Below are 27,964 nucleotides of genomic sequence, written 5' to 3'. Positions count from 1 at the left end.
GGTTTCGGATAATTCGGCGATGATTTGTTCCCTTTGCAATAATCAGGGTTACGTCAAGGCTCATCAGTCGAAGACGATGGAAGCTGTTATCATCACGAAGACTCTAGGACCTCACAAAGTCATGCTAAAGTAAAGTACTTGACATTTTATAATTATCGTTGATGCACCTAAATATAGCTTGGAATCGAAACTGTTTTACGAGCTTGGAGACAGTATAAAAAAAATGTCTATAGTATGCTAGTTATGGGAGAACCATCGTCAGTATCATCCCACATGGTCATAGCGTGCAACGGACAAGGGCCCGTGGTTTCTGCAGAGCCAACTTCCTTGGACTTCGGCGAGGTGAAAGTTCTCGAAGAAAAAACGATGGAATTCCAGCTTATCAACGATTCACCTGTTCCTACTCAGTTTATCGCGACACTGGTACTATTCTTATTATTTTCTTCGATAGTGATTTTGCAGTTAAATTACATCTTGTCAAAAATTACAAAGAAATCAATTGTTCACATTCTCTCGAGCGACGATTCTTTAATTCTTTTCCATTTTTTTTTTTTTTTTTTTTGTTTTTAATCATTGAAGAAAAGCGAAGATTCACTGTGCAGCGTCAGTCCAGAGTCTGGTGATCTCGAACCGCATGAATCGATGATCATTACTGTCAAACTATGCCTTGTGGAGCCTGGGAAATACAAAGATAAAATTATGCTGCGTGTAATTAACAGCAGAATCATCCCTGTAGAGGTCAAAGGAACTGGATATGGTTGCAGTGTCGTTTTCGAGCCACAGATATTCCCAACTTTCGACTGGGGCCTGCTTTTCAGGTTTCAATCATTCATTATCACACCATCAAATTACTCGATCGACCGGAACGTTCTGCCGCTAGATATTTGCTTCTCTGCCTCTATATTTGCAAGTTTATTTGTAGATTTTTGCAAACCGCAGATAATCGGAAAGTATATACAGAGTGTCTCCAATTTAAATGTCAAAACTTCCGGAAAGTATAGGGGATCGATATATTAAGAAAAAAAGGTCAGAGATTCGTTCGTCTTTGCTCCATTTTGGAGGAAATCGCGAGGAAAGAAACAAACACGCTTTCCTTCTTTCACTTACTTATTCGTGTTATCATCTATTTAATGAAAATGAGGTCGAATCGTAGTTGCAGTGCATCAAATATTATCAAAACAATGTTCATCTGTAATTAGAGAGGAGGTTATCGTTAGATGTAATGTTTGTATTGCAGCAAGAGGCCAAAACTTTGAACGATATAACATACATAAATAAGCGTAAATAAATAAACGTAGAAACGAAAATCTTTTTGTTTTTTTCCCGCGATTTTTTCCAAAGTGGACCGAGAACAAGCAACTCTTCAAAGGACTTACTTTCTTAGTTTGTCGGTCTTCTATACGGTGCAGAAGTTTTGGCGTTTAAAATTGCAATACGCTGTATATTTAAACTATCGACAGACAATTTATAAAAAGAAGAAGGTAATATTATCGGAGAAGTTAATTACTATCGATAAATTCTTGTATGACGAAGTACAATTTTAGTGTTTGCATTTTGTGGAAGCGTCTTTGTCGGAGATATATATTTCTTTTTTTCCAGCAGCGAAATAGAACTTCCCTATCAGCTTAATGTAATATAAATAATGTATGCTTGTACTTGTTTAGCCATCAGCAAATAGATCGAACAATAACTCTGACGAACAAGGGGACTCATGACTATCAAATGATCTGGATAACCGAACCAGAAGTACGATTTCGACGAGGTCAAATGCTAATGTCCCACACGTAAGGAGAAAATTTGACCGTTCCCATTGTATAAATGTTGTATAAATTTCTCTAAACGCAGCACGAAGTTTCAACTACATCCTTCGATCGTCAATATTCCACCGGGGGAAACGAGACATGTCTATTGCAAGTTGTTCTGGAAAGCGTGAGTAGAATGGCAGAACGGTCACGCAATGATTAAACGGAAATAGAATTTCTCACGATCAAACTGAAATATAACATAACTGTTAACGTAGAAACGAGTGCGTGGTAGAAAAATGGAACGTTTTCGGTCAATTTCATGGTATAGGGAAACGTGAATTGATCGGCACGTCGTCTTTCACGGTTACTTTGACAGAACCGCAGATTCTATTTAGTAAAAGGAGGTTAACGTTTCGGGTGGACGTGTGCCCCGAGGAAGACAAATTACAGCAAATAGGTAAACACGTAAACGCGAAGCGATCTATTGACGTCTGAATTTTCTGATCGTCGTGATTATTCGTTTAGACGAATTATTGGTAACAAATCAATCGAAGCTGGACCTTAACGTTCAGCTCTCGGTGAGAGAACCATTTCATCTGATAACCTCTGCCGAAGAACACGTGCAAAGTATGCAGATTGTCCTGATCGATGGAGGTACCACGAAAATTCGCGTTTTCTTTTCCTTCAATGGCGATACCGAGGATTGTTACTCGAAAAATTATTCCGGCATACTTCGATTAGAATATCAGGAGCATCCCAATCAGGTAAATTTTTTGCTGTTCTCGAGAGTTATTTGATATTGTTTCATGGTTTGAAAGGATCGCTTTTAGGATAAAATCACGTGTAAGGGTTACGTGAATTTTCCAAACCTCGACATACAGCCTAGTGATTTTGTAATTAACTGCGAGTTGGGTACAAGCGCCGAGGAAATATTAACGTTAACCAATAACGGACCAATATCGGTTGTATATAAATTCCTGTGGCTCGCAGATTCCATCGATATACAACGCGATTCGGACGTCGTGCCGGTGAGTTTGAAAATGAAACTACATTTTGATTTGTAGGAAACAACTACTCGAAGAAATTTCAATTATCGAATATTTATTTGATAAAATCGCCGAAAGAATCAAAGATGGTCATACACGATATTGATTCTTTAGAATTACTGATAATCCTTAAATCGAGTATGCAATTTAAAAGAAATTGGAATAATATCAAGTATATTTCTGTATTAATTCATAAAAACGAGACATTTTCATTTAGTTGAATCTTCATAATTATTATGCACTTAAAGGAGTGTTCTGGATGTTCGTCGCGCAAGGCAAAATTAGAGGCGGATACAGCCGAGATGCAAGAGGTCGAGGTAGCGGACGAGGTACACGAAGACATTTACACGAGTGACAAGCAAGACGGAGTCGGAGACGGGCCATTAGACACGATACCGCCACCTACGAATTGTATTTCTTGTTTCAATTAATGTTCTCTCAGATCTTCCTGTAAAAACTAGCGGAATTTTGTTGCAGCGCCCATTTCAGAGAACCAGAGCTCGGAAATTCCTCTTACGGAGAAAATTTCTGAAATACACGATTGTTTGGTATCTGCAAAGGAAATAAGAAACTTTCTAATGCCGATTGTTGGATCATATTTTAAGGCAGACGAAGATCTGGTTGTGTTAGAGAGCATGCAGACCGATCCTCCAAGGAATGACTATATCAACGAAGTTAATAGAAATAAAATTCTAACGATACTAAATAAAATTATAACGATTAAAAGTAAAATAATATTGGTAGACAGAGGGAAGAATTTTTGAACGAACAGATACATTAGATATGGTAGATACACTTTTCAGATCCAGTAAAGATTTTCTTTCAAAGCAGTTTAAGCCCGATATTTGCTTTCCACGAGGAAATATAACGTCCTGTTTTATGACAACATCCACGTATGAAATATCTTTCCAGGTTCTGAAGATCGTTCCAAACGAGGGCACGGTGCTTCCGTATTCTGTGCAACGAGTACACGTAGGATTTCACGGTTTCGAACGGCTTCGAATAAAAGCCATCATCGTCTGTGAAATTTTCCGTGGACCCACCGAGCGGATTCATCTACTTGCTCGCGCAGACGCTATTCGATATGCGATTGACACGAATGTTATCGATTTTGGTCAACAGGTATTCATATATCTTACTGTCTAACGAAAATATCCACTTAATCGTACAACGTTATTCGATATTCCTTTTGTACAATTATTTTTGAGATTTATGACATTCGCCGGATCTTTACTTCTATGCTACAATATTATAAATTACAGGACGATAATATTAGTACGGAATTTATTGTAGGACGAAATATCAACCATGACAATCGCTAAGGGTTGGTACTAAAATATTACTCGCGACAAATGAAAGCTTTGTCAGTTATATAAATTACGGACGTTCATAATTCACGATCAGTATAGATCGTCATATAATTTCACGAAATTATAAAACATGTTACAGTTGTTTCTGGAATATTCTCGTAGCAGCGTTGTCTTGAGGAATCTCTGTACGATAGCGTTCGATTACGAAATAAAAGTCACGGAGGTGGCTTCCAACGAGGCGATCGATCGATTCGATATATATCCATTGATAATCCAACCGGATGGTGGCTTTGTGGACGCTGAATCGGTCGTGGAGTTTCACGTGGATCATCTGCCAACCATGCTCGGTCCTATCTGTCATCGATTTCAGTTAGAAGTACGACTAAACCCTTTTTAAATCGATAATACGTTCGGCGATTCCATTCAATCCTTTGTTATTCGAAGATTTGTTAATAAGGGCTCGTAAACTCCACAAGGAGGCATACATTTGCATTTTTATTAAAAAATCCTTAGATCGGTCACTTGATGCCCGTCACGATCGAAGTGATCGCTTATGGTGCTTTTCCGCAAGTTTACCTGTGCATTCCTCGAGGGAAAATGCATCAATATCATTCCATCGAGTTAGAATACTCTGCTATCCAATCGTTGACCGAGGATTTCATAGTTAACGTAAGACAAATCGACGATGTTTCCAACGTTTTACATAAACATTGATGGATTGTATGTGACAGAAAATAGGGAACATCGTTGCCAAGAAGATTAACGATTTACTCGAAACGGACATGGAGATGTTAGCCGGTAAGTTTCAATATTGTCACGATATTTAAGGAACGATAAATTTATTATAAAGTTGAGTAGCCGCGCAGAGTCCTATTGTATTTAGAGTGAATAAATATTTCACCGACTCGTGAACAAGAATGACAGTAGGCAAACATTAAGTATTCTATATGGTTCGTTTCGTATTAACACATTGTACTTTCCTTCGAGCCGAGGAATGGTGTATTATTCCGTACGACGAGACGTTTCCACGAACGATGGACATCGACATGGCGATAGAAAGGTGGTTGGCAAGGAAGTTCGTCGATGCAAATTCATACATTTTAATGCAGCATGCTACGACTCGCAGGAACGAGCCAATTCCTCAACTTTTTTCATCCGAGCACGTTATTGGTATGTCTTGCTCCTCGTAACCTTTCCTTTTATTGCCTCGAACGTAATTGTGCGTTTATATTATTCGCTCTGCATTATGCAGCCTGCGAACGATTGCAAATTCTGCCGTTTTTTCCTCGCAAATTTATTCAAATTCACAGGCAATTATCAAATATCATTGTCTTGACTAACAACAGATTATTATCATTAAACTGAACAACTTTATCCTCTTTCAAGATATGAAACACGTGATCGTCGAACGTACTGCTCACTACTCGGCCAATGTAATTAATTACGGCCCATGGAACGTGGAAATGAGAATGAAAATGGAGAACAAGAAAGACCACCCGGGAAGATCTGGCATCATAGTACACTTCAGAAAGCATTCCAAGCTGTTGGTCGGCGATTCTGCTATTCTTCAAGTGACCTGGCACCCTACACGAGAAAGATTTTCAGAGAAAAGCACAGAAGTGAAACATATGATTTACATAGAGGTAATCTTCGTCCAGACGAAAACGCAGAGAATTCACGAGCTTGGCAAATGAAATTCTATTTACGATTCCATGCAGGTATTATATGGATGCACGATTCCTGTCACTATAAAGGGAATAGTAACTTATCCGTACGTCACCGTCAATACCAAGTTTCTGGACTTCCAGGACGTTGTTGTTGGAGAATGTTTGGTTCTCCACATTTTGATCAAGAACGAGTAATAAATTATTCTTTTATCGGAACTTAGACAATAATAATATCAATGTGTAGAACGGGACGAGCTATTTAATTCTGTCTTTGTCCGGCTCAGATCGGATTATTCTGCTTGGATCGGCTAGTAGTACGATTCGCGCACGAAAATATCGAAAATGAATGGAGTTCGGCCGACTGACCCATATAAATTCCTGCGCGAGTACTAGAAGCAACAAAAAACTGCTGACTCAGTAGTGTGTAGCACATGAGAACGTGGGCAGCTTTTTCCCGGCCGCGTCGTCGGCAAAAAGCCCTTGTTCCTTCGTGTTCGCGAGAACCATTGGCGTAAAGACTGACTGCAATCGGTTTTCTTCTGTTTCGCATCGGCGTAACCATCAACTTTTTCTTACTCTGCTTTTATCTTTCTTGCTTCTTTACTTTTCGTCGACAGTTGTTTCCGACGATTATTTCTCTCTTACACGCTTGTTATCGTAAAAATTTCACTTGTTTCTTGTCGTACAAATTCTATCGGACAAATATGAGAAAATTATTTAACAAAAAGGGTCGAAACGCGAGGATCATCCTACTATATTTAAACAGGGAATAATACTTTATGAGTTTCATTTTGTCAGAATGCTAACCGCAAAATTTCTTGCCGCTGTATATTCCACTAGAAATGATCGTGCTGCTTTGCAAACTGAACTTCTTGCCTATCCGCTTTTAACCGCAAACACGCGGTCCTCTTATACGAAATTTTTCACCCTCCCATTCTCTGAAAAAGCTCGTTCTCACAAGGAAAGTTGTTGCAACGCGTAACGAGTCAGGCGTTTGCGGTTTCTTTGAGAATGGCGAACCACCATTGCGTGCGAGTCATTTTCCTCCAAATTCGTTCAAATAGAATCTTAATTAAAGTCGACCTATTTACGATCTTCCACTTTCATCTGGCGCACACGGAAACGAAGTAATATAAATTGGACGGAAGAAAATGCAAACATACTCGTACGCAATGGTCGTCTTGAATATTCTGTTTGGTCCGATATTTTTAACGTCAATTTGATCTTCCTGTCCGTGTTCGATATCCTTGTATATTCGACTTTCGTCAAACTCATTTTATCTTTCACCTAAAATTATTTCGCAGCGGATTAGTCGATTGCGAGTGGGAGGCGAGGCTATCGGACGTTCATCGTAAGAAGCAACACGAGGATTATCCATTTTACGTGGAATACGATACAAATTACTGTCCACCTGGCCATTTCGAAATTGTCCGGGTATATTTCAAACCTCGGAAAACGGTAAAAGCTCTCTGTTAAGCCCTCTGTTAAGAAATTCTTTCGAAGGGTTAATTGTTCCAGTGCTATATAGAGACGAGGTTAAAGATTATCGTGAAAATGAGCCCTGAAACGCAGATAGTCGCTATAACTGGCCGTGGAATCGAAAAAAGATTGAACATAATCGAACCGACTATTCAATTTCTGCCCACTATTCCGTATACGAATATTCAAGAAGTAGTTTTCACGATCGAGAATACTTGCAATTATCCTGTGGAGTTCTTCTGGCATCATTTGGACGAGTAAAGATACGCTTATGAGTTGCTCAGAAGTTACACCGGTTAATTCTATATACTAGAAATGATCCAAGCGATGAAATCAAGAACGTATAAAAATTGAGTTGGGACAGACAATTGAGATGAGAGTTGATCAGTTTGATATCTGAGTGGCTCATACCTGCCTCTTAATAAACGACGTTGCTAGATATCGTTTTCTCGATAAACGACGTTGGTCCAGTGTTTTCCAGATGGAGGATCATATAACGAAGGCTCTGTTGTATTACTACAAAGTGAAGGAAATACTGCTGCCACCCAGAAAGCCTGGTGAATCGATACCCTGGCAATTAACGAAATTTTACAGAGATATAATCAACGAGATGGCCCAGGCGTTAATTATGGAGAAGTTAAACGAAGAAGAAATATTCGAGGAAGAAGTTCAGCTTGAGAGAAGGAGTCACGAAGGAGACACGGGCAAGAAGAGAGAGAGGATGACCAGGTCGAGCGTATTGAAGAGGAAAACGAGGAAACGCGGAAGATCTATTCAGCAATCTACGACGAGGAAAAGCAGCGTTCGTGAATCTAGTCGTCGCGGGAAAAGAAACGAAGTTGTCAGTGACTTGTCTAGCACGGATTCGGGCAGAAAAGACTGTCCGGACTTTCCAATTTTGAACGAAACTCTACTGGAATCCATTCCTCTACCCACGAGCGATCCCGAGGAAATCCAACACATGCTTTTCTGTAAGTCCTTGTGTCATTTCTTTTCGTAACGATATGTCGGAATTGATATAAACTGACCATTATTCGAAACTTTGTGATCAAAATATATCCTGTCAGAAATGCGAAAATATTTGAATACCTTCGAATGGCAGTGTACAGTGTTTGCCACTTAAACTAACAACAATAAGTTTTCATATTGCCAGGTTACATAGACAGCCTTTATAAGAGTTCAGATTTCCAAAGTAGAATGAAAGACCCGGTGAAGGAACTTTTCGAGAATATCCAGCGAAAATCTGACGTGTCGAACAATATTCCGGATCCCTCGAAGCCTGAGAAAAGAGTCTGCGTTATTTTCCATGGAGCTCCTTTCACCGGTACTCCATTGTAACACGTACATCTTCGCCATTCACGAATCCCACACCAACTTCAGTTTCCATGATCTACTTTGTTGCAAAGCTTAATCCATGCCACTAACGATGATATAATCTCTTCGGACACGTAATTAGTCATTGTTCGATATCTTCTTAATCGATGGCACGTAATTTATATTGTTCAGAGTATCAAGAGGTTGCGTGCCGGAGCGCCAGAGTCTTAGAAATTCCAGTTCTTAGCATCGATAAGGCGATCACGGAAGTTACTGCGCTTTCCGGAAGTCCATGCTCGATTCAACTTCGACAGATCATCGACGATGCTTATGAGATTTACTCGGAGGCTTTTGTTAAACAAAAGTAAGATCCACGATACTTGAAAGTAGTTATTAATAAATAATAAATCATAAGTAACAAATATCCAAAATAAAATACTATTACTTATTCGGATGTGACAAAAATCTTTATTCGCGTTTGCTTTCTTTCGTTAATTATAAACATAGGAGTTTGCATAATCGCCCTTTCCTTTGTTCAAGTTTTTCATCTTCGTTAATGAGTTAATATTTCATTCTTTATCAGACAGCGTTTGATCAGTCAAGATGCTCGTGAAGGCAACGAGGTCGGATCAGAATCAACTAGAAAAACAGGAACTTCGAGTAAAAGGAGAAGTTCGTTGAAGGAGAAATCGTCCAGGACAGGAGGATCGCCTAAAACCTCGAAGAAATTGAAAACGTCGAAAGCTGCTAAAATACAAAGTTCAGACGCGCAGAGAGAAGCAATCCTTCGACTTCATGCAGATCCTGATCCGCTGGTAGAGCTGGATAAAATTCCAACCAATGAGAAACTGGAAATGTTGGATGCTTTGAGTAGATACGAATATAAGATACAAGCTATTTTGTTACTGCAGAAAATAGTTGATCACTGTGATATCCATGACTCGCCCAGAGACAGAGGTGACAGAAGTCTAAGGAAAAAGAAGGATTCGTTCCTTGGGATTACTTCCGAATTAATAGCTGAAGCTCTTGAAGAAAGGTTTCTTTGTTACTTGAATCTTCTTTTTTTTCTATGGATCTTTCTATGGATTAAAAATCGATCGACCTGTAACCAGTTGCCTCAATTTATAACGAAACGAATGGTTTATAGATTATCCATGGAGGATTTCAAGCGAGGTTTCGTTGTACAGAGCTTGGAGTGCAATTTCCTGCGAAATAACACGCTCGAAGCTTTGCTTTCCTTGTTACGAATCGTCGGCAATATCGAGTATCTTCTATTCGTTACTTTTCTTAATTCGATGGCTTGCTACGACACAAGGATAGAGCAACTTCAAAAGGAAATAGGTAAAATTAAAAGGCAAAGTAGGCAATTTATAAGAAGATAAAAAAATGAAAGAAAACGTGAGATAGCTTCGAAATAAAAAGTTGTTCGATCCCTCACTATAAGAAATTGCACGTGAAATAGAATTGCCAACGGCACAGAAAACCGAGCTTTTCATCTTTGCAGCGATGAAAGCCACCGATCCCAATCAGAAGATCCAGGACATCGACGAGATGTCGTCGTCCGAATACGATCAACTTCCCGACGAGGATAAGAAGATGTATCTGGACGCGATTCTACCACTTAAAAGGGCGGAAGCATCGCGTAGGCGAGCTCGATTCATCGAAAGAATGATGGAACGTACAAAGAAAAAGGTTTGATCTTTGATCTGTAGAATCCGATCTGTGTTGGCAGCCCATTAAGGATTGACATTGCATTAATGCAATATTTCATTCGTAACCTTTTCTCAAACGATTTACATCATTGAATCCTTTTCTTCAACATCGTGGTTATTAAAAAGAAATTCCAAGGATTTCCTTAACATCCTTTTCGTTATTATTCTTCCATCGTACAATTTTAAAGACATTTACGTACGCGTATTAAATTTCCTTTGTACCTTTGGTTTGTATTTCTTACAAAATACATTTTCATCTGTCTATTGGCGGCAGGTGTATTTAAAGGGTGAATGTATTAATTTATGAGAATCTATCGAATGAAAAATTTTCGTACGAAAGCGACCTTTCAAACAGTTTCAAACTGAATGGAAGTTTAGCATCAGCTGCGGTTAAATCTGAAAGCCGCGGAAGCTCTTTCCATTAATTAGAAAGTTTCGAAGGTTCTCTCTGAGATTGCAAGGTTTGAATTCGATTGTAAATTTACATGGAAATTATGACTGTTTCGCAGGAGAATCGTAGCTACGTTTCAAGCTTGAATACAACCAAGAAGAAGCGGAACGCAAAGTCGACGAGACACGTGACGGCAGCCAGTAACTCGAGACCAGCTTCCAGTAAACGAGGGACAAGCAAAGCAACGAGAAGTAGAGACAGCTCGAAACGAAGTGGGTCTACTAAAGTAAAGAACTAAGAACAACAGTCGGGATTTATAATCACGTGTTCCTTATTCTGTAGGGAAAGAATCTGTATCGAGCGAGGTGAAAGAAATTACGGCGACTATGGATCGATATTACACAGATCTCTCGTCGATTGAGGCTGTGATTCGTAATTGGGATCCCATAAGAAAGACGATAGTAATTTTATTTTCGTCCTCGCTAATTCCTCTTGAGTATCGATGACGATATTATTATTTCGTCTGTAGGAAACAGCTTCTACAACGAAGTCTAAAGCATCAAGAAGCGCTAGATCCAAAGATGTATCTCCTTTAGATACAGTTCCAGAGGTGACGTATAAAAGAAACGATACTACACTTGATACAAACGATATAATTCGTAGAAAATTATGCAAGAAATGTACAAATTAGGTGCCAGCAAATAATTTTCACATATGGTACGTAAGATCCAGCGATCCCTGGCAAGACACAATGTACGATTTAGTTGTCGCTCAAATGAACGAGAACCTATTGGCAAAATCTGCTCTTCGTAAGTTGAGTAATAACAACCTGTCTTCTCAGATAGACAACACGCACATGTATCTTTTGTAGCCGTCGAGATTATACCAGTACCAGATCTTCGACCCAAACTTTATTCCGTCCTCAGGTGGAAAGACGTCGAAAAACGAGCTAAAAGAATTCTCGGCGGTACGCTCTTGAATTTCACTGTAATTCCTGTACCGATATTTCCAATAATAAAGAATGGCGAATAAATTAATTGTTATTCAGACGTATATCAATTGGTTTCTTTGACATCGATGCCGGAAATCTTTTCCGTCGACGAGTCAAACGCAGTCAGCGAAGTGAGCGTGCAAGAGAATTACACTATCGCTAAAAGAAATCGTAGAAGACGTGGTCGTAAAACGAGCAAAACGGAGGAACAAAAATCATTGAACAGAGCGGAAAATCGTTCTGTGAACGCATCGACGATTGGAAGCAAGGACACGAACAGCGCGTCATTTCTGGAAACGATTCGGGAAGAGTCCTTGAAGCCACGATGGATTTTACTGCCGAGCGAAAGCCAGAGATTCAAGATCCGCTTCCAACCGGAAGAGTCAGGTCACTATGAGGAGGTGTATGCGTTGACTCTGTTGGATGGAAATTACATCACCTACGAAGTGAATGTTACCGGTGTAGCCGATATACCGAGGCTGGACATGAATCCTAAAACGATTTTTGCCAAGGTACTAATTACTAATTCTCTAACTCTATATGCTCGAACTAGCTGTAGGAATTCACGAAGATAATTTTATCTTCCGATTTTTAGAAACACATTTGACAACCTTCCGGAAGGATGATTACTTTTTCGTTTTACTATTTGTTTTACTTTATTGTTTTGTTATACTAAGTAATATTTGAATAGCTTCCTGGAACAGGAACCTATGGATAAATAGTAGGTAGCAAGAGTTCATTGGGTCGAAAGTTTTAGCTTTTTAATATTGATTATGATCGAATTACGTAGTAGAAATGTCTTCCAAAGAAATTTGTTCTTTTCGTACGTAGAGAAGAAATAAAAGTTTCACAATAATTCTACTATTTGACTAAAAATTACGTACTGGGCACTTATATATCTATCTTATAGATCTAGAGGCTCCTTCTCTAAAAGCTTCTCAATTAATATTTCATTAAAAGGCCAACTAAGGGAAAGATAATATCATTTTGAATCGCTAGAAACAATTCAGGTATATCTGGTTAATCCCTTCGTAAATGTATTGTAGACTGCAAATGCTAAATTGAACGAGGCAGAGAGTTCTACGTACTTTTACGACAAAGAGTTGTACGATTTTGGATCTCAGCTGGTTCTCCGTAAAGACAGAAGGTATTTCTTCGCTTTAAATATCTTAATGCATTAATTAAACAATTATACAAAGTGTCGGAGCTGCTCCGACAATTGCTACGACTTTTAGAAGAATCTATAATTATCTTCGCAATTATGTTCTCAGTGTAATTAGAAAGAAATATCAGAGGAAAGAGAAGAATATTTCTAAGAGTACTACGTCTGTAGGATCATAGTTCTTTCGTTAGTGCAATGATGCGCGTGCACTCGACGATTGTACTGTTTTCGTAAAATGGTAGAATGAGAAATACAACGAAACCGATTGCCTCTGTTAAAGAAACGAAACGATTTCCTCTATTATCAGGGGAATCGAACGCGTTCCTTCCATTTTCAGTTGGCGGATTCGCAAGTTACATCGACTTATCTGTTTGCAGGCCGCATCGTCGAGAGGCTCGGCTGAAGTTTTGCAACATTTCCGAGGTGGAGGTGGAGGTTCGCGTCTCACTGACGGAAAACGATTCCCAGTGCTTCTTCGTTCAGCCTCAGCAGCTCCTTATCGCTGTACGTTATCGGCTAACGACACGCTGTTTAATTATTCCGTAGTAGTAGTCCGCGTCTCGCAAAATCGAACGATTCTCTCGCTAACGAGAAACGAAATCTACGCAGCGAGGCAGCTGCGCGACTCTGATCTTGTCGGCCATCGCTACTAGACTCGGAATTATCACGGGAAAGTTGTTCTTGTGCGTGACGAACAATCCGAAAGTCGAAGTGATCGAGGTAACTGTAGAAATAGACTTTTGAGGGATACTGGGATTCTTAATGGACGAATTGAAGAGCTTTTGTGAAAAAAGAACTTGTAAATAAATACTAGGTGTACAAATGAATAGTCCAAATTTTTAAGGAAAGTTAACGTTTATCTAAAAGACGATACAGCAAGTTGTTCAATCGAAGTATTCGTCGTTGATTTCTTTATTTTTAAAGCAATCTATGAGGCAAGTGGTGAGTTCCATCATGGCAAAATGCTGCGTCTTTAGACAAGCTCCAATCGTCAAGCCATTTTTGTATCTAATCCACTAATTGGAACAGAGGATAATTGGAAGGAGTAATGTCTAGTAAATGAGCTGGCTGCTGCAAGATGTACTAACCAAGACACATTGATGTCTTTTGTCGTAGAAGCTGTTTGTGGCCTAGCGTTGTCACACAGCAATTTCCCTCTCAAATGCCCTCCTTTGTCAGCGGCCTGACGATTGGATCTTGTTTAACAGATTTTGAAGTTATAGAAAGCAATTTTCAGCTTCACTGAATAATCTGGATTATTCGTTCGTATACTTAATATACATATCGATCAGAAATATTTTGACATTTATTTTTTAGAAGATGCATTTTAATTAGAAAACTACAATAAATTGAACTGCAATGATATCTTTTCTTTAAAATCATATTATCCATGTGTGATGGACGCTATTCAATTTATTTTCTAAAATCATTGTCGGTAGTAAAATTGGCTCTTCCATTATTTTACATCTCGTGATCTGAAATCTTTTAATCGTTATAATTTCGCAACAAATTCAGTTGCAAAGCAAAGGTACCATGTTGGACATCGAACTGGATGAGAAAGAGTTGTCCTTCGGTCGCATACTGCTCTATCGAATAGAATATCGAACGCTGACTATTAGAAATAAAACTCCGGTTCCGTTCTTTTGGTATTTGGAAGCCGAAGAACCTGCTGATCCACAGATAACGTTCACGCCTTTTCATGGAGTGATAGAGACTCGCAGCGAGCAAAAGATCGAGTTTTGTTATCACGCTACCACGGTAACATGTGTTTCTTTGATTTCGACAAATTGAAAGTTAGTTAAGGAGTAACTTGGAGCAAACTTTTTAAACGTAGAATAAATTTTATAAATATCATCTAACAAGAAAGAAAGAATTTCTTAGAGAATTTTTGTACAGGTCGGTGTGGTCCGCAAGAAGGCGATAACCTTCAAGGCATTTCTAGACGAGGACGACAACGATCCCATTTTTTACGATGTCGTATTAATATCCGGAGAAACTTACGACGTCGCAGTGGACATCAACTACGCGAATCCTATCGATTTGAAATACATAAAGGTGAACTTCGCCGCGAAGACGACTTTTTCCATGAGAAATCGCGGTGACTACGAGGTGAAATACGTGTAAGGATAGCTCCACGTTCTTCTCTTTCCCATATTATTACGAACGAAACGAGGAAGATGACGACTTTTATAGAATTACCATGGAAGACAAAGAGAAATTGGCGAAATTAAACTTACCTGCTAATTTCAAGAAGAAGCTGGAAATCGAACCAGCCACTGGAACTGTTTCACCAAATCAAGAGAAAACTGTAGAAGTTTGTATTTTAAAATATAATTTAACGAGTCACTCGCCACGTGAGTCCTGTAAATTTTCTGCACCTTTAAGTTTTTCATAAAAGTATAATATAAACAATCGCAGTTTAATGATCGGTATTTAATTTGTTGAGAGATCAAATTATTTCTCTCAATGGACTCGATCGGTTTGGCTTCTGTATGTCTCATTTGTACTGTCATAGATGATATTCAAAGCGAAGACCGAGCTGACGCTTAAGGAAGCCCCGATATTAAAATGTCATTTGGTTGACACGCATAAAGAAACTACTGTAATCGCCGAGATTCCTCTCAACGTTTCTCTTGTTGCATATTACACTAGGTATGTTCTTCGATATCTTGAAAACTCTTGGATATTGAAGATTCTATGCAATTCCCCTTTGAATTACGACAGATTTCGTATCAATCCATATCCTGTGGTAAACTTTGGAGCGTTGGCCATGTGCACCGAGAAAACCATGTACCTCAATATCGAGAACATCGGAAAATTTCCGTTACACTATTCTATTCGGTTATTGCACAAACATCCTTCTGTCATGTACATGACCAAAGCGTTGCCAAAAGAATTTCCCAAGAAGACGAGCCTGGCGGAAAGAAGAACCACGTCGAAGAAAGGGAAGAAATCTGCCAGAAGTGTCAAAACCGAGACCAAGTACTATATTTTGACAAATTAAATCCGGCGAAATAATGATATACAGGAGGATTTAATTAACTTTGAACGTATAGAATCCATTCGGAGCCAGAGAGGTTGATAATAGGGCCAATTACGATAATGAAAACAGAGGGCACTGTGGACGTTGATCAAGCGGACAGCATCGCCATCAGCTGTTACCCAGAATTCGTGGGTTCTCAAGAGGAACAGATTATTATCGTGGTGGACAATAGCATTCCCGAAGACAGAGAAGGGAAAACAGTCACGTTATCCATGAACTCGTTCATGCCCACTATCGATTTCCAGGACCTCGACTCGACGTTTCAAGAAAATCGCGTGGTTGATAGAATTCAAGACTTCGACTGTCCCAAAGATGTTCTTATCGTCTCTTGGTCCTTTAAAACGATGCACGCTTTGCAAATGCGGATGTGCAATCTTGTATTTTGTCTCTTTATATTTATTGTTTCTTTTTTCCAGATTGGGGCGCACACTGTGTTTGCTCGTCAAGAGAAATCCCTCTACTTCCGGTATATCAACGTGCTGAGCACTCACGTAACTTGTTTCAAATTGCATAACCGTGGCGTAGTTGCTGCTAACGTAGAAATTCGCTTGATGGAAGAATCTTTGACGCCAAATACAGCAAAATATAACACGTTTATTATAGAACCGACGAACGACCAGATTCCTCCAATGAGTCACAAAGTGTTCACAGTGTCTTTTACCCCGCACATCATAGAGGTGAATTCGTGGTGATTGAAATTATTACATTAGAGAGAGAAAGAGAGAGAGAGAGAGAGAGAGAGATTAAATGAAACTCTTCGAAATTCTCTGGGGATGTTTGCAGACGTTTCAAGAAACGTTTCGAGCAGCCGTGGTTTTGCCTTCGCATCTCGAAGCAGACCAGCTATTCATCAAACTGATAGGAGAATCTTGCGTGCCGGAAGTGGCGATTACAGAGCCAGTGCATGGAGCACGGGAAAGACCTACTTTGAACTTTCCTCGTACATTGATCGACGAGAGCAGTTACAGATATCTCGCTTTGGAAAACATCGGATTCATTAAGGCGAAAGTCATCGTGAAGATCGACGAGGATTTGAATAACGTGTTCCTCTTTTCCGCTTGCTCGGATACGCAGCATTTACTGCAAATTTGGCAGGATTACTGCGATGGTTAGCCATTTAACCCGCGTCGTAAATTTACTTGAAAAATGAAATTATTCATATAAATTGTTAGAACAATGACGCGCGGGTATAATTGAGAAAGAAATAAAGGTAAAATATTTGCACGAGGTGGAATTGACGCGACCATCTTCATCCTAGCCTTAAACCCATCTCAACGTTATAAAGAAAGAGAGAATATGTTACCAAACACTTGTAATTTTGTCGTTTCAGAGCCACGCGATCGATGTATCGTAGTTCGTTTGGCACCCGGAAACGTAGCTCGCTTCAAAGTAATCTTCGCTCCGACTGAAATCGGGAAACAGTATGGAAAAATTCGTTTGCACGTGATCGATAATCCGTACGAGAATCTGTCGACTAATTTGGAAGGCGAGTGTTACGTGGAGCCGATCGTCCTGGACGGCTTACAATTCGAGGAGAATAAACGTAAAGTCGTGACCGAAAATCACAAGGTCCGGAGAGCTTCGTCCAAGCAGAATTCATTGGTTTCAGGTGAAAGGCAATTTAAACGACTGTACAAAATTGAAATTCGAACGATTCATCTGTCATCAGTTTTATTCAAACTTCGCTGTTTCATTAACCATGACGTAAGCGGAAGTGTGTTTTGCAGCTTCGAGCAACTCGATGCACTCTGCGTCTCTGACCTACATTCTCGACTATGGACTTTGTTTCGTTAGCAAAATGTACAAAAAGACATTCAAGATTGCCAATAAATCTACGGATCGATGGTTTCGTTTCCAATGGAGTGCACATCCGCACGTTGTGTTCGAGCCATCTATTGGACATATCAAGTATCTCACGTGCAAAGAAATCGTTGCTACTTTCCTGGCACCTGAACCTGCGAATTACGAGAACGTACGTTTCCGAAATGTAACCTGTTGTCACTGAATCGTGGATGAAATAATTTCCAATATTCCACCGTCTTATGGTATCATTTCCTTGAAAATGCAATACTACATCTGATCTATAATTTTTCTACGACTTCAACTCGTGTATTTCACGTTCACAAACGTTAGTAAATTGTTTTAAATAACGTGCTCTTTACCTTTCATTCTTCCTTTTAGATTCGTATCGAGTGTTTGATATGCGAAATTCTGGTAGAATATTCGCAACACGAGTTAGTAGGTTGGGACGATAGACAGACGGAGGTGCGTTGGGAGCGAGTACATCATGATCTGATGGATCGAATAAGCAACATAGACTTGTTCCTGAAGAAAATCGTGGAACCAACGATCGAGGCAAAGCACGAAATTTTGGCTGGAACGAACAGATCCATTGATCTTCTATTAAACGCCATTGTTGCATTTTCCGAATGTTTGTGCACTGTTGAAGAAATTTGCTTCAATGATACGCTGATGTTTCAGGTCAATTTTCTACCTTGCAATCGGATAATTAAAAACTAACAAGAAAAGATTTTTTTAACTAGAAACTCTAACAACATAAATAGTTCGCGTATTCGTTGCACATCCTGGAGCAAAATTACGTCTGATACCAATAAAAATTTCAATCGCGTTGGAAACAATTGCGAAATTTCATTGCAGACCAGGGAGTACAAATTCTTCCTATCGAATCCAGGGATCGTAGATACGGTGTTCGCCTGGAAGATAAACATGGACGAACAGTATCCGAAGAGGTACATAGGAGACAGTTCGAACGTGACTTCCAGACCGAGAACGGCGGAGGAAACCCGCTCCCAGAATTCGAGATCATCTAGGGGAATCTTCTCCGCAACAAGTGAACTCGGTCGCAGAAATTTCGGCCAGGATGAATCGAGCGCTGGGGTCAACACGAATATTTTGTCACGACGATGCATGTCGTTCGTTTCCGGTAACTGTATATCATTGCTCGTAAGAAGACTGTGGACTTTTATGCATTTTGAACATTGAAATATGCTAAAATACGCAGAATTCACGTAAAACGTAAAAATACAAAAAATATACAAAAAAATCCAAACTTAAATCCAGCTTTCGTTTCATTATTTCTGTACCTTCATAAATATGAATTTGCATAAAAATCCACAGTCCACCAATAATTTATATATATTGTACATAGCAAGATTCATAGTAATAGTATGTGACTTTGACTAAATTCTACAAATTAATGGAAAATTAGCGATTAAAAGGAAAAGATGAATTATCTGTCTTTCGGTGTATGTGATTAATTTTTAAAAAACAATTCCATGGTATCATAATGTTCTTCTATTTCATTCGTGCTTTTTTCATCCGTTCTGTCATTAGATTATCTTTCATGCAAAATAATATTTATAATTTTGCAGATAGCGTCGATATGAAAGATGCTTCAAGCACGAAACAATCGGATCTGTTCAGCAGTACCGCAGGATTATCGGGAAGAACCACCGACAGTTGGTTGGAAGGCGACGATCTGCCTTTCGTAATTTATCCCGAGACAGGAACGATATCACCCGGACAATCTGTGGAATGTACATTAAAATTTTCACCCAAGGATGTATTTTATTACAAGGCATACCTTACGTGCAAGTATGAATCTAATGAAACCATGTCTTCTTTTTCTTTTTTTAAGAAAGCAGCGGTATTAAAATTCAGTATGTTGTTAATTAATCTTATATTACCAAAATTCCCCTTTTATTTCATCGTCGAACTAAATATGTATCTTTTCAGCTTGCATATCAATTATTTCCCTTTAACCGAGCCCGCTCTATCATATTTTGCTATATATTAAAAAAGCCTTGGAAATGGAATGAATTTTTCAAAACTTGTTGAAATATAGCATAGAAAATCACGAATCGAAGCAACCGAATCTGACAATTCCCGTCGTAGCAAGAAGTTTGCTGCCTTACTGTCACTTCGACGTACAGGATAGCGACTACGTAACCAGTGGAAGACGAGATCCATCGCTACCTGGTCCCTTGGGATATGAAATAGACGATCCCACTTTGTGGCAGAACATCAGGGTAATCGAATTTAAAGTGGTTGGCGTGGCCGGAACTCATGTGAAGTAAGTGTACTACATTGTACCATTTGTAAAAGACGTTTTGCTTTAACGAAGTTCAGTAGAAAAGTAAATAAAAAGAAATCTTCTTCGAACAACGATTGAAGCGTCCATTACAGCTGCGCGAACCTTGAAATAATGCTTAAACTATAAAAATGAAAATGTACGATTTCAGAAAATTCCACCTGATCAACCCCACTGTAGACGATTATTATTTCTCGTGGACGAATCGATCGGCTCTTGGACCAGGCGAGATATCGAATTTTCATTGCGCGGTGACCGAGGGTATTGCCGAACGTGGAAAACGTACCGACCTGGCTTTCACATTTTTGGCAGAGAATGTCGGCGTCTTCGAATCATTCTGGCTCTTTTCCATCGATAGATACAATCTGGAGTGCCTTTTCCTGCTTGTCGGCATCGTAATCGAACCGTCGGTGTACTGCCTCACGATTCACGTGAAACTCAAGCCAACGATCTTAGGTTGGACTCGAAGTATTCTTACCGTGAACCACCCAACGTGTTTCTCTTTCTCATTTCTGTTCTCTCATTCGGAGCACAGTTGCATACAGGGTGTCGCGTTTTATTCGTTTCTATCGCTTGTACGGACGACCTCACGGAGGATTTTATTCTGTTCTCAGGATTCAACGTGAGAGATTCGTTGAAAATATTGAACAACGAGGATTTTCATATACCGTTTAGCGTGTTAGAGGAATCTCTTTATTCCGAGGGTAAATTTCAAAAGCTCAGCGTAACGCCGATGACTGGAACTCTGATCTCGAAGAGCGAGCAACATTTCTGGTCATTGTTATTCTTAACAATAATTAAAAATCTATATTTTTAAATACTCATGTACCTGCTTCAGTACTATTCATTTTCTTCTTTACTTTGAAACCAATTTTCTAGCTTCACACAAAGTCCTTTGCGATATCCCATCTATACGATTTTCCCTCTTTTTCCGCTGTTTTTCCAATATCGATTTATATCGGTAACACGAAATCCTTCGCGTTTGTCAGATGATTTTCGAATTTTACGCTTTCTACGCGAGATACCGAGCAGTATGGTAGGATGAATGTCTTTTTTAATTCGTCCACAGGGTCGAGTATCATCCAACCCAGGTCGGTGAATTCCACTTTTCCATTCAATGCGCCGTGAAGCTGATGAAAAATCCCCTTACCATGTTCGTGACCGCCTCCGTTTACGATATCGTGTCTTCGGTTTCGTATTGCAAGCTCAACGGCGAAATCGTGCGAGCTTCCGAGAGTAAGGAGAACGTCATCGACCTGGGCAAGGTGAATAAACCGGTTCCGAACATCACGAAGGAAGAAAGGAAAATGTCATCGCTGATTGGGGATGCTTATACAAATTTATATTTCCATGAATACAACTATAGGAATAGAAACTAATCAGAGATTTGTTTCGTCTGTTAAATTTTGTAACGAGTACCTTTTTCTTGCATATTTTATACCTTTTATACGACTTTGCAATTTCAAATTTAACATAAGTGTATAAGTATTCGCAGTCTAATTGCCACGCACGTTTAACACTTCGACTGCCACGTTGGTCTGAGCCACGATGGTCATTGGTGACCGGAGCGTTTGAACTTCTTACAATTGTAAAAATTATATGAAAATTGACAGTTAGTTTAAGTTTGTTTTTGCCGTAACGGAAAATTAGGAATACATAATGAAATAATATGAAGTAATCATAAAGTTTATTATTACAAAAATTGCTGAAAATGTTGCTCATTCTGCCGAATACGTGCTTCTGCTCTTCCACTTAAATTTCTATGAATATTTTCTAAGTCGATTTTCTCGAAAACAAAGCCTCAAACGAAAAATTTTTATTCTATATTTTCGACTTCTTTTTTCGCGTAGAATCATCCCCTCTCCGCTTGTACCACCAGTTACCAACCACCCTGTATATAGAATGAGCAAATACCTATGCTTTGAATAATAAAAATACTCCTGTGGCGTCCTGAGCGAATCATGTGATTTCGGCGTGGCAGTCAAAGTGTTAAGGATGCAACAACGCGAATTGAAAAGAAATGAAAACGTGTCTTGTTTTCGCCCGAAGATAATGCCCGAAGTATCGATTAATCTCAAGTTCGACATAACGAATGCGTGTAAAGTAGCGTTCTACTACGCTTGGGAGCTCGGTATGACGCCAGAAATTTCCTGCAGAAACGCGTATAGCGTGACCACGTCTCAGAAGCAGGGCCATGTGACCAGCGAGAATCGATCCGCCTGTTATCTGACCCTAACAACGTATCAAAAAGTTACAATAAAGGATCATTGCGTTCTTCTTAAGGTACGCTAATCGCAAGCGACAGCAAAACTTCTAAAAAATCTTCCGATCTGCGTGAAATATTTCACTTGACAAGTGTAACGATCTTTGCTACTTCTCCTCAGATATCCAATGGTCCCACTTACAAATTCACGTTGAAAGCTACGTCCAAAAGACCTGCCATCGAATTCAGCTTCAATCGCTACGATTTCGGACCTTGCTACATTCAGCAACACAATGCAATCTCCTATTGCGCGGAGCTTCGTGTAACGAACTCCGATGATGTGGCTTTTATGTGAGTTTCTTTGTAAAAATTCACTCGTGATCAAAATTTCATCAAAATCGCATATCACGCTTGGCTGATGTTCCTCGTTAATCATTCCCTCGGATACGATAAATTAAGCTGCTTAAGTTTACGACGTGAACCCTCGATGCTACAATTTTTTCAAATTTTTTAAAACTTTCCCAGGTTCCTCTTACCGCTCGTCGAAGTAAAAAATGGAGGACTAGAAGTCATTTACCACTTTATGGCCGTTGTATCTCTCGTCTGCGGTTTATAAGAGTTTCTAAGCGCTCGTTTCTGTACGCTTAATAGTAATCGCGTGTCATAAGACTACAGCTCAGCTTCGGTACAGCGGAAATCAGTGGACAGGGGTAGAACTGATTTACCAATTAAACTAACGTAATTGTAAAACTGACCGTTAATTGTAAAGACGAGAACTATTATGTAACCTGCTATTTTAACATTTTAATGCTCAGGGACATTTTAGGACGTCTTTTGTAAACTGTACGTTATTCACCGGGAAAGTATCTAGGCGTTTTTATTCAGAATGTGATGTAATTAAAATTGCTCCGCGATATTTTTAGACGGTAGAATCGATAAAATATTCGCTATAAATTATTTTATTGCCCTTATCCTTCTTATTTTATCTCGTTACGTCATTTTTGCCTCTTATATCTTATAATTTTGTGGGCTGGATTTTCTGACACACGAGCATATTTGGTTAAGAGATTCATCAACTTGTTAATTAATTTCGCGATACGTACTGTAATTGAACGATATAATTTAAACTAAACTGTAAGTAAAGTGAACTAAAATAATTATGCTACATATACGACCATTAAAGCGTTAAAGATTCAAGCGTTTTGCAATTCTAGTGTCAATGTATTAACGAGCCTGTGATCCTTTCTATGTATCTTACGCAATTATCGTAACACAGAATCGAATGTAAATTCGAAGAACAACCACACCTCTCCGTCGACCTAAATTCGATATCAGAAGCGCTGGCTGCACGCTCTACGATCACCATACCGATCGTTTTTCGACCATTGAAGGAGATTAAGTACCACGAATGTTTGGTGTTCACGATCAACTCGGCAAACGAGAAGAGGATAACGATTATTGGCGAGGGCATTGGCTATAAGGTAAATTATCCGCGATGTTGCGCCGAGCAACGGCTTGTTAAAACTTTCGTATAGAGATAAGGAGGTTGCTCGTCAGGTTTTTCGCGACCGGGATCCGGTTCTCCACGGAGTGAAGTCGACGCGACGGAAAGCGTAACAAAGCAAGTTTCTCGGTGCTACGCGCTCAAAGAGCAACTCTCACGAGACATTAACTAACGTTTCGCCGAGATACGTACTCGAATTCGCTCGAGGATCAAACGTTAATCTCTCGGAACTTTCCAAATTCCGAGTATCTCGAAATCTTCGTATCTCGAATGAAAAATCCAACCTTTTCTTTCCTATCGCTATCTTAAAAGGCGCGTATTTCGAATTTCTAGCGTCGGTACCCAGCGTTACACTTTGTAAGTGTTTTTCAGGTTCGTTTGGTGAACCCGCGCGATCAATCGATAGATCTTGGTAACGTTCCCGCTCGCAAGAGCGTCGTAAGGAAGATTCCGGTGATAAACGAAGGTCTGGCACCGCTTGATCTGAGATTCGGGATCATGAAATATCTAAATGACTACGACGAGTACCGTGAAAATCAGAGATATTGTGACCCGTCGGATGACGAGAGCGAAATGGCTCAGGCATCCATTGTGGAGATCAAGCGTTCCTGGACTACGGATCAAAGGTTTACAACCGGCGAACCGAAACTTTTGGACGTTCTGAAGATCGAACCATCGTCGAGCGTAGTTTTGAAGCGGAATAAGAGGGTCAACGTGTTGGTCACTTTTAAATCTCCATCGAGGATGAGATCGTTCGAGACAAAAGTGGCCTTTCAATCGTCTTCCATGATCCTGCCATTGTTTTCGGTGCGTGGAAGTTGCGTAGGAGCGGAATTTCGATTAAATAGGAACCATATCTTTTTTGGTACTGTAGTTCAGGGTTGTACAGAAGAGTCTAAGGTGATATTAATGAACACCGGAGATTTGGGCTCCAGGTTTGTCGATAATTAATTTCGTTTAACTATTTAATTACCTCTGAAGTAGTTGAATTTACTTTTACAAGGATATATATTATCATTGAGCACGTAGAATAATTAATTTTTCTCGGAAATTTGCTTTGAAAAAACTACTTAACAATTCCACTTTCTTTCTTTGCCATAAAATTTATTAGAACAAGCAGAAGAATGTTAGTAAAAATGAAACAAAATATCATTTGATTGTTTTACTTACTTATCTGTGCTGTGTGTTTTACCAAAATCTCTAGCCAAAAATTCAAACCAGAGATCGTATATATCGATAACGATTATTTCAATTTTTCTTTGGAACTTGAATTTGTTAAAGCTAGATAAATACAATTAAAGAGTGACACGAAGAATAGTAAAGTTAAACAAACACCACGTGTCCCTAAATTTGTATTAATCTTTCTGAAACACCCAGTATAAAGCGAGGTTAAAGTTACGTTGTTAATAGGAAAACTAATTTAGATTCAAGTGGAACACATCGAAATTGCCGAAAGATTTCCAAATTGCTCCTATGTCCGGTTACTGCTCGGCCGGTATGGATGTCAGTTTCACGGTGAAGTTCCAACCCCCTGAGCAGCGTAACTTAATTGAGGGTGAGGTGAGTTCACGACCTCATTTCCCGTCACGGCGTACAAATATGTCAAACAATCTCTTAATGAGATTCTCTGCACGCGTGTCCCACCACTCCACCACGTCCTCGACGTCGCGTCGGTTTAACTTTCGAGATTACACGAGCTAAAAATTGTCCGCTGACGTCGAAGTAATTGGGGCTTCGACCACTGATTATTTTTAACAGCCTACTTGCAATCTTTAATCTATCTCCGTAACGAGATTAATGCCGAATTATGATTTTCCACGAGTTCTCGATACAGATATATTTCCTAATTTCTTTTTTACTATTTTTTTCTTACTACTTTTGGTATCTCTTTTGCAGGCAGTAATGGAGATTGAGAAGTACCAATGTTTGAGGGTTAAAATTAGCGGAGCGTGCTGCAAACTACCTGATCCGATCGAAACGATCGCGTTCGAGTGTTTGGTACGAGGAAAGCAAACTCGATCCGTGGTTATAACGAACGATTCGACCCACACCTGGAAATTGAAGGTTGAAGTAACCGGAGATTACTTCTCCGTCGACGAAACGTTGCAAGTTCCTTCGCTACAATTTGCTCCTTGTATTGTCACATATTCACCGTTGGTCATGAACTCTGAAAACACTTTGCATATGGTAGAAAGTCAACCGACATAAATCAAAGTTTAAAATGGAAATTTATATTCGAAGCTGTTTTTCTCTTCTTTTTATTCGTGCAGGGAACGCTGATGCTGAAATCCCAGGACGAAAACTTATATTTGTTATATTTTCTTCGTGGCAGAAGCTTGCCACCTCAAGTTACGGAGAAGATAAGCCGTCAGTTCCCCGCGAAAACAAAGTATACCGAACTGTTGCCTGTTCACAACTGGTTAAATACGCAACAGCGATTCCAATGTAAGATCGAATTGTTAAGAAACGATAACACGCTATCACAGGTTCGATTTTTATAGTGTTGATACCGTGTGCTCTGTTTTAAAGCTTTTCGAACATAAATCTCTTACCGTTTTTCGTTCTTCGTGGACAGATTCCTCTATACAGCTTCGTAGGTAACGAAAGAATCGACGTTCCACCGAACAGTCAGCGAGATTATCGAGCAGTGTTTTATTGCTACGAGAAATGGGACTTTTATTTCAAAGTACGTAACATTTCTAATAGAACGTAAAAATAGAGATGTATCCTTCTCTCGACATTCGATGTTCATTTTTACTCGATGCAGGTAACGTTCACCAACGTGGAGAAAGAATATCAATTCTACGAGATAGAGTACGAAGTAACAGAACCGGAAGTGATCGAATCGATCAAGTTGGCAACCCCTGCCCGATCCCAGATTTGTTACGCTTTGAAACTGGAGAATCCCCTCGAACGTGAAACGATCAAATTTACAGCAGAGTGTCTTCATCCATTTGTCACTGTTACCAAAGTGTCAAAGATCGTGCAACCACTATCGCACGTGTGTAATCCTCGTTAATCTACCGTCGTTTTATTCTTCTTCCTTTGAATACTTGGAACGTTGAAATGTGGGAAATTGCAGGAATATATTACTATAATATATCATCCAACGATGCCATTCATCACCGACGTTGTCATGTTAAATGTTGATTCCGAAAAGCTGGGCCGATTTCCATACGAATTGCGATTGAAGGCCAGTCCTGCTCCTCCAGAGAAAACCACGCGTGTTAATGCAGCTTTGGGAAGCAATTACGCGTTCTCGCTTCCTGTGAAAAATTTCACTCGCGAGAATGCCATATTTTTGATACACGTGCGTGATATTATAGCAATCTAATACGTTGGAAAATACAATCCACCTAGCCTCACGTGCTTCTTTCTTTATTACTTTTTTAGGTAGATAGTGAGTGTTTCGCGTGTCCGAAAAATATTCAAGTGAGTGAACTAAGCGAGGGTATAATCGACGTAATTTACGAGCCGTACGATGTTGAAAATGCCACTGCCACGTTGATAGCATCTTCAGACACTGCCGGAGAATTTATGTAAAACCATAATTCATATCGATATTCTTTTTCACACAGATACATGATTCTTCGCTTTAAATGTTAATAGAAGTGAAACTGGTAATTCGATGTTTTAATCTAACGATTAACGGCTCCTTTGTCTTTAAGCTTCCCTTTGATCGGTTCTTGCTCCTTGCCAAAGCCTATGGGTCCTTACGTGATTACTCGAAGCTCTCCAGCTTTTATATCTTTCAAAAATGTCTTCAGAGAAGCAAAGACCTTTGATTTTATCGTCGATGTTGCCGAAATCTTCATAATGAGCACTGCGTCAACCACATTAAATTCTAAACAGGTGATTTTTAATTAAAATCGCCTTGAACCTCTAATCCGAAAGCTAACAAATTAGAATCCTATCTTATCCTTTCTATTTTTATACCTATTTCAGTATTTAAATTTTATCTTTCTTATTTAAAATAATACAATTTACCAGAGTATCGACGTTAAAGTGAGTATCCGGGAAAATGAGTTAGAAGAAGAGGACTTCAAAGAAGAAAAATATCCCGTTACCGGAAAGCTAATGGCGTATTGCACTGATCATGCTTTTTCTCATATAAATTGGGTGTATTATTTAAGAGCAGTTTTTGAATAAAATACAAACAAATGTTTCACTTTTGAACTACCGTTTATGTAAATTGTATTTTTAAACTGGCGCGAAACAAATAGTCGTGAGGTATTTAATGACGCCTTACGGTATGACGCAAGGATTAAGCCATTGTAAACCGGGTC

General features: G+C 39.3%; 1 protein-coding gene across 1 annotated transcript; it reads left to right on the top strand.

Moving 5' to 3' along the window:
* Positions 1–4: 4 nt before the first annotated feature.
* Positions 5–27,964, top strand: LOC100647505 (hydrocephalus-inducing protein). Its single transcript, XM_048408479.1, is given in 61 exon segments — positions 5–129; positions 234–423; positions 580–818; positions 1,665–1,784; positions 1,846–1,929; positions 2,021–2,202; positions 2,271–2,509; positions 2,576–2,773; positions 3,040–3,202; positions 3,269–3,465; positions 3,704–3,913; positions 4,615–4,770; positions 4,833–4,899; positions 5,488–5,744; positions 5,820–5,959; positions 7,073–7,202; positions 7,287–7,504; positions 7,719–8,218; positions 8,401–8,571; positions 8,754–8,925; positions 9,145–9,597; positions 9,709–9,902; positions 10,024–10,253; positions 10,783–10,936; positions 11,007–11,125; positions 11,194–11,274; positions 11,356–11,473; positions 11,536–11,631; positions 11,713–12,167; positions 12,702–12,802; positions 13,195–13,321; positions 13,406–13,537; positions 14,333–14,575; positions 14,714–14,937; positions 15,011–15,131; positions 15,333–15,469; positions 15,542–15,799; positions 15,874–16,537; positions 16,644–16,968; positions 17,056–17,469; positions 17,588–17,832; positions 18,042–18,341; positions 18,519–18,804; positions 19,253–19,475; positions 19,726–19,953; positions 20,123–20,427; positions 20,586–20,745; positions 21,041–21,236; positions 22,021–22,254; positions 22,356–22,525; positions 23,451–23,655; positions 24,012–24,613; positions 25,103–25,238; positions 25,575–25,883; positions 25,886–26,164; positions 26,254–26,364; positions 26,446–26,679; positions 26,761–26,988; positions 27,072–27,217; positions 27,347–27,530; positions 27,669–27,964. Coding segments are annotated over 61 exon segments (13,329 nt in total). The 5' UTR covers positions 5–19; the 3' UTR covers positions 27,828–27,964.

The sequence above is a fragment of the Bombus terrestris genome, chromosome 9 (assembly GCF_910591885.1).
Source record: "Bombus terrestris chromosome 9, iyBomTerr1.2, whole genome shotgun sequence".
In the NCBI taxonomy this organism is placed as follows: Eukaryota; Metazoa; Arthropoda; class Insecta; order Hymenoptera; family Apidae; genus Bombus; species Bombus terrestris.
This window is presented reverse-complemented; position numbering and strand designations above follow the sequence as displayed.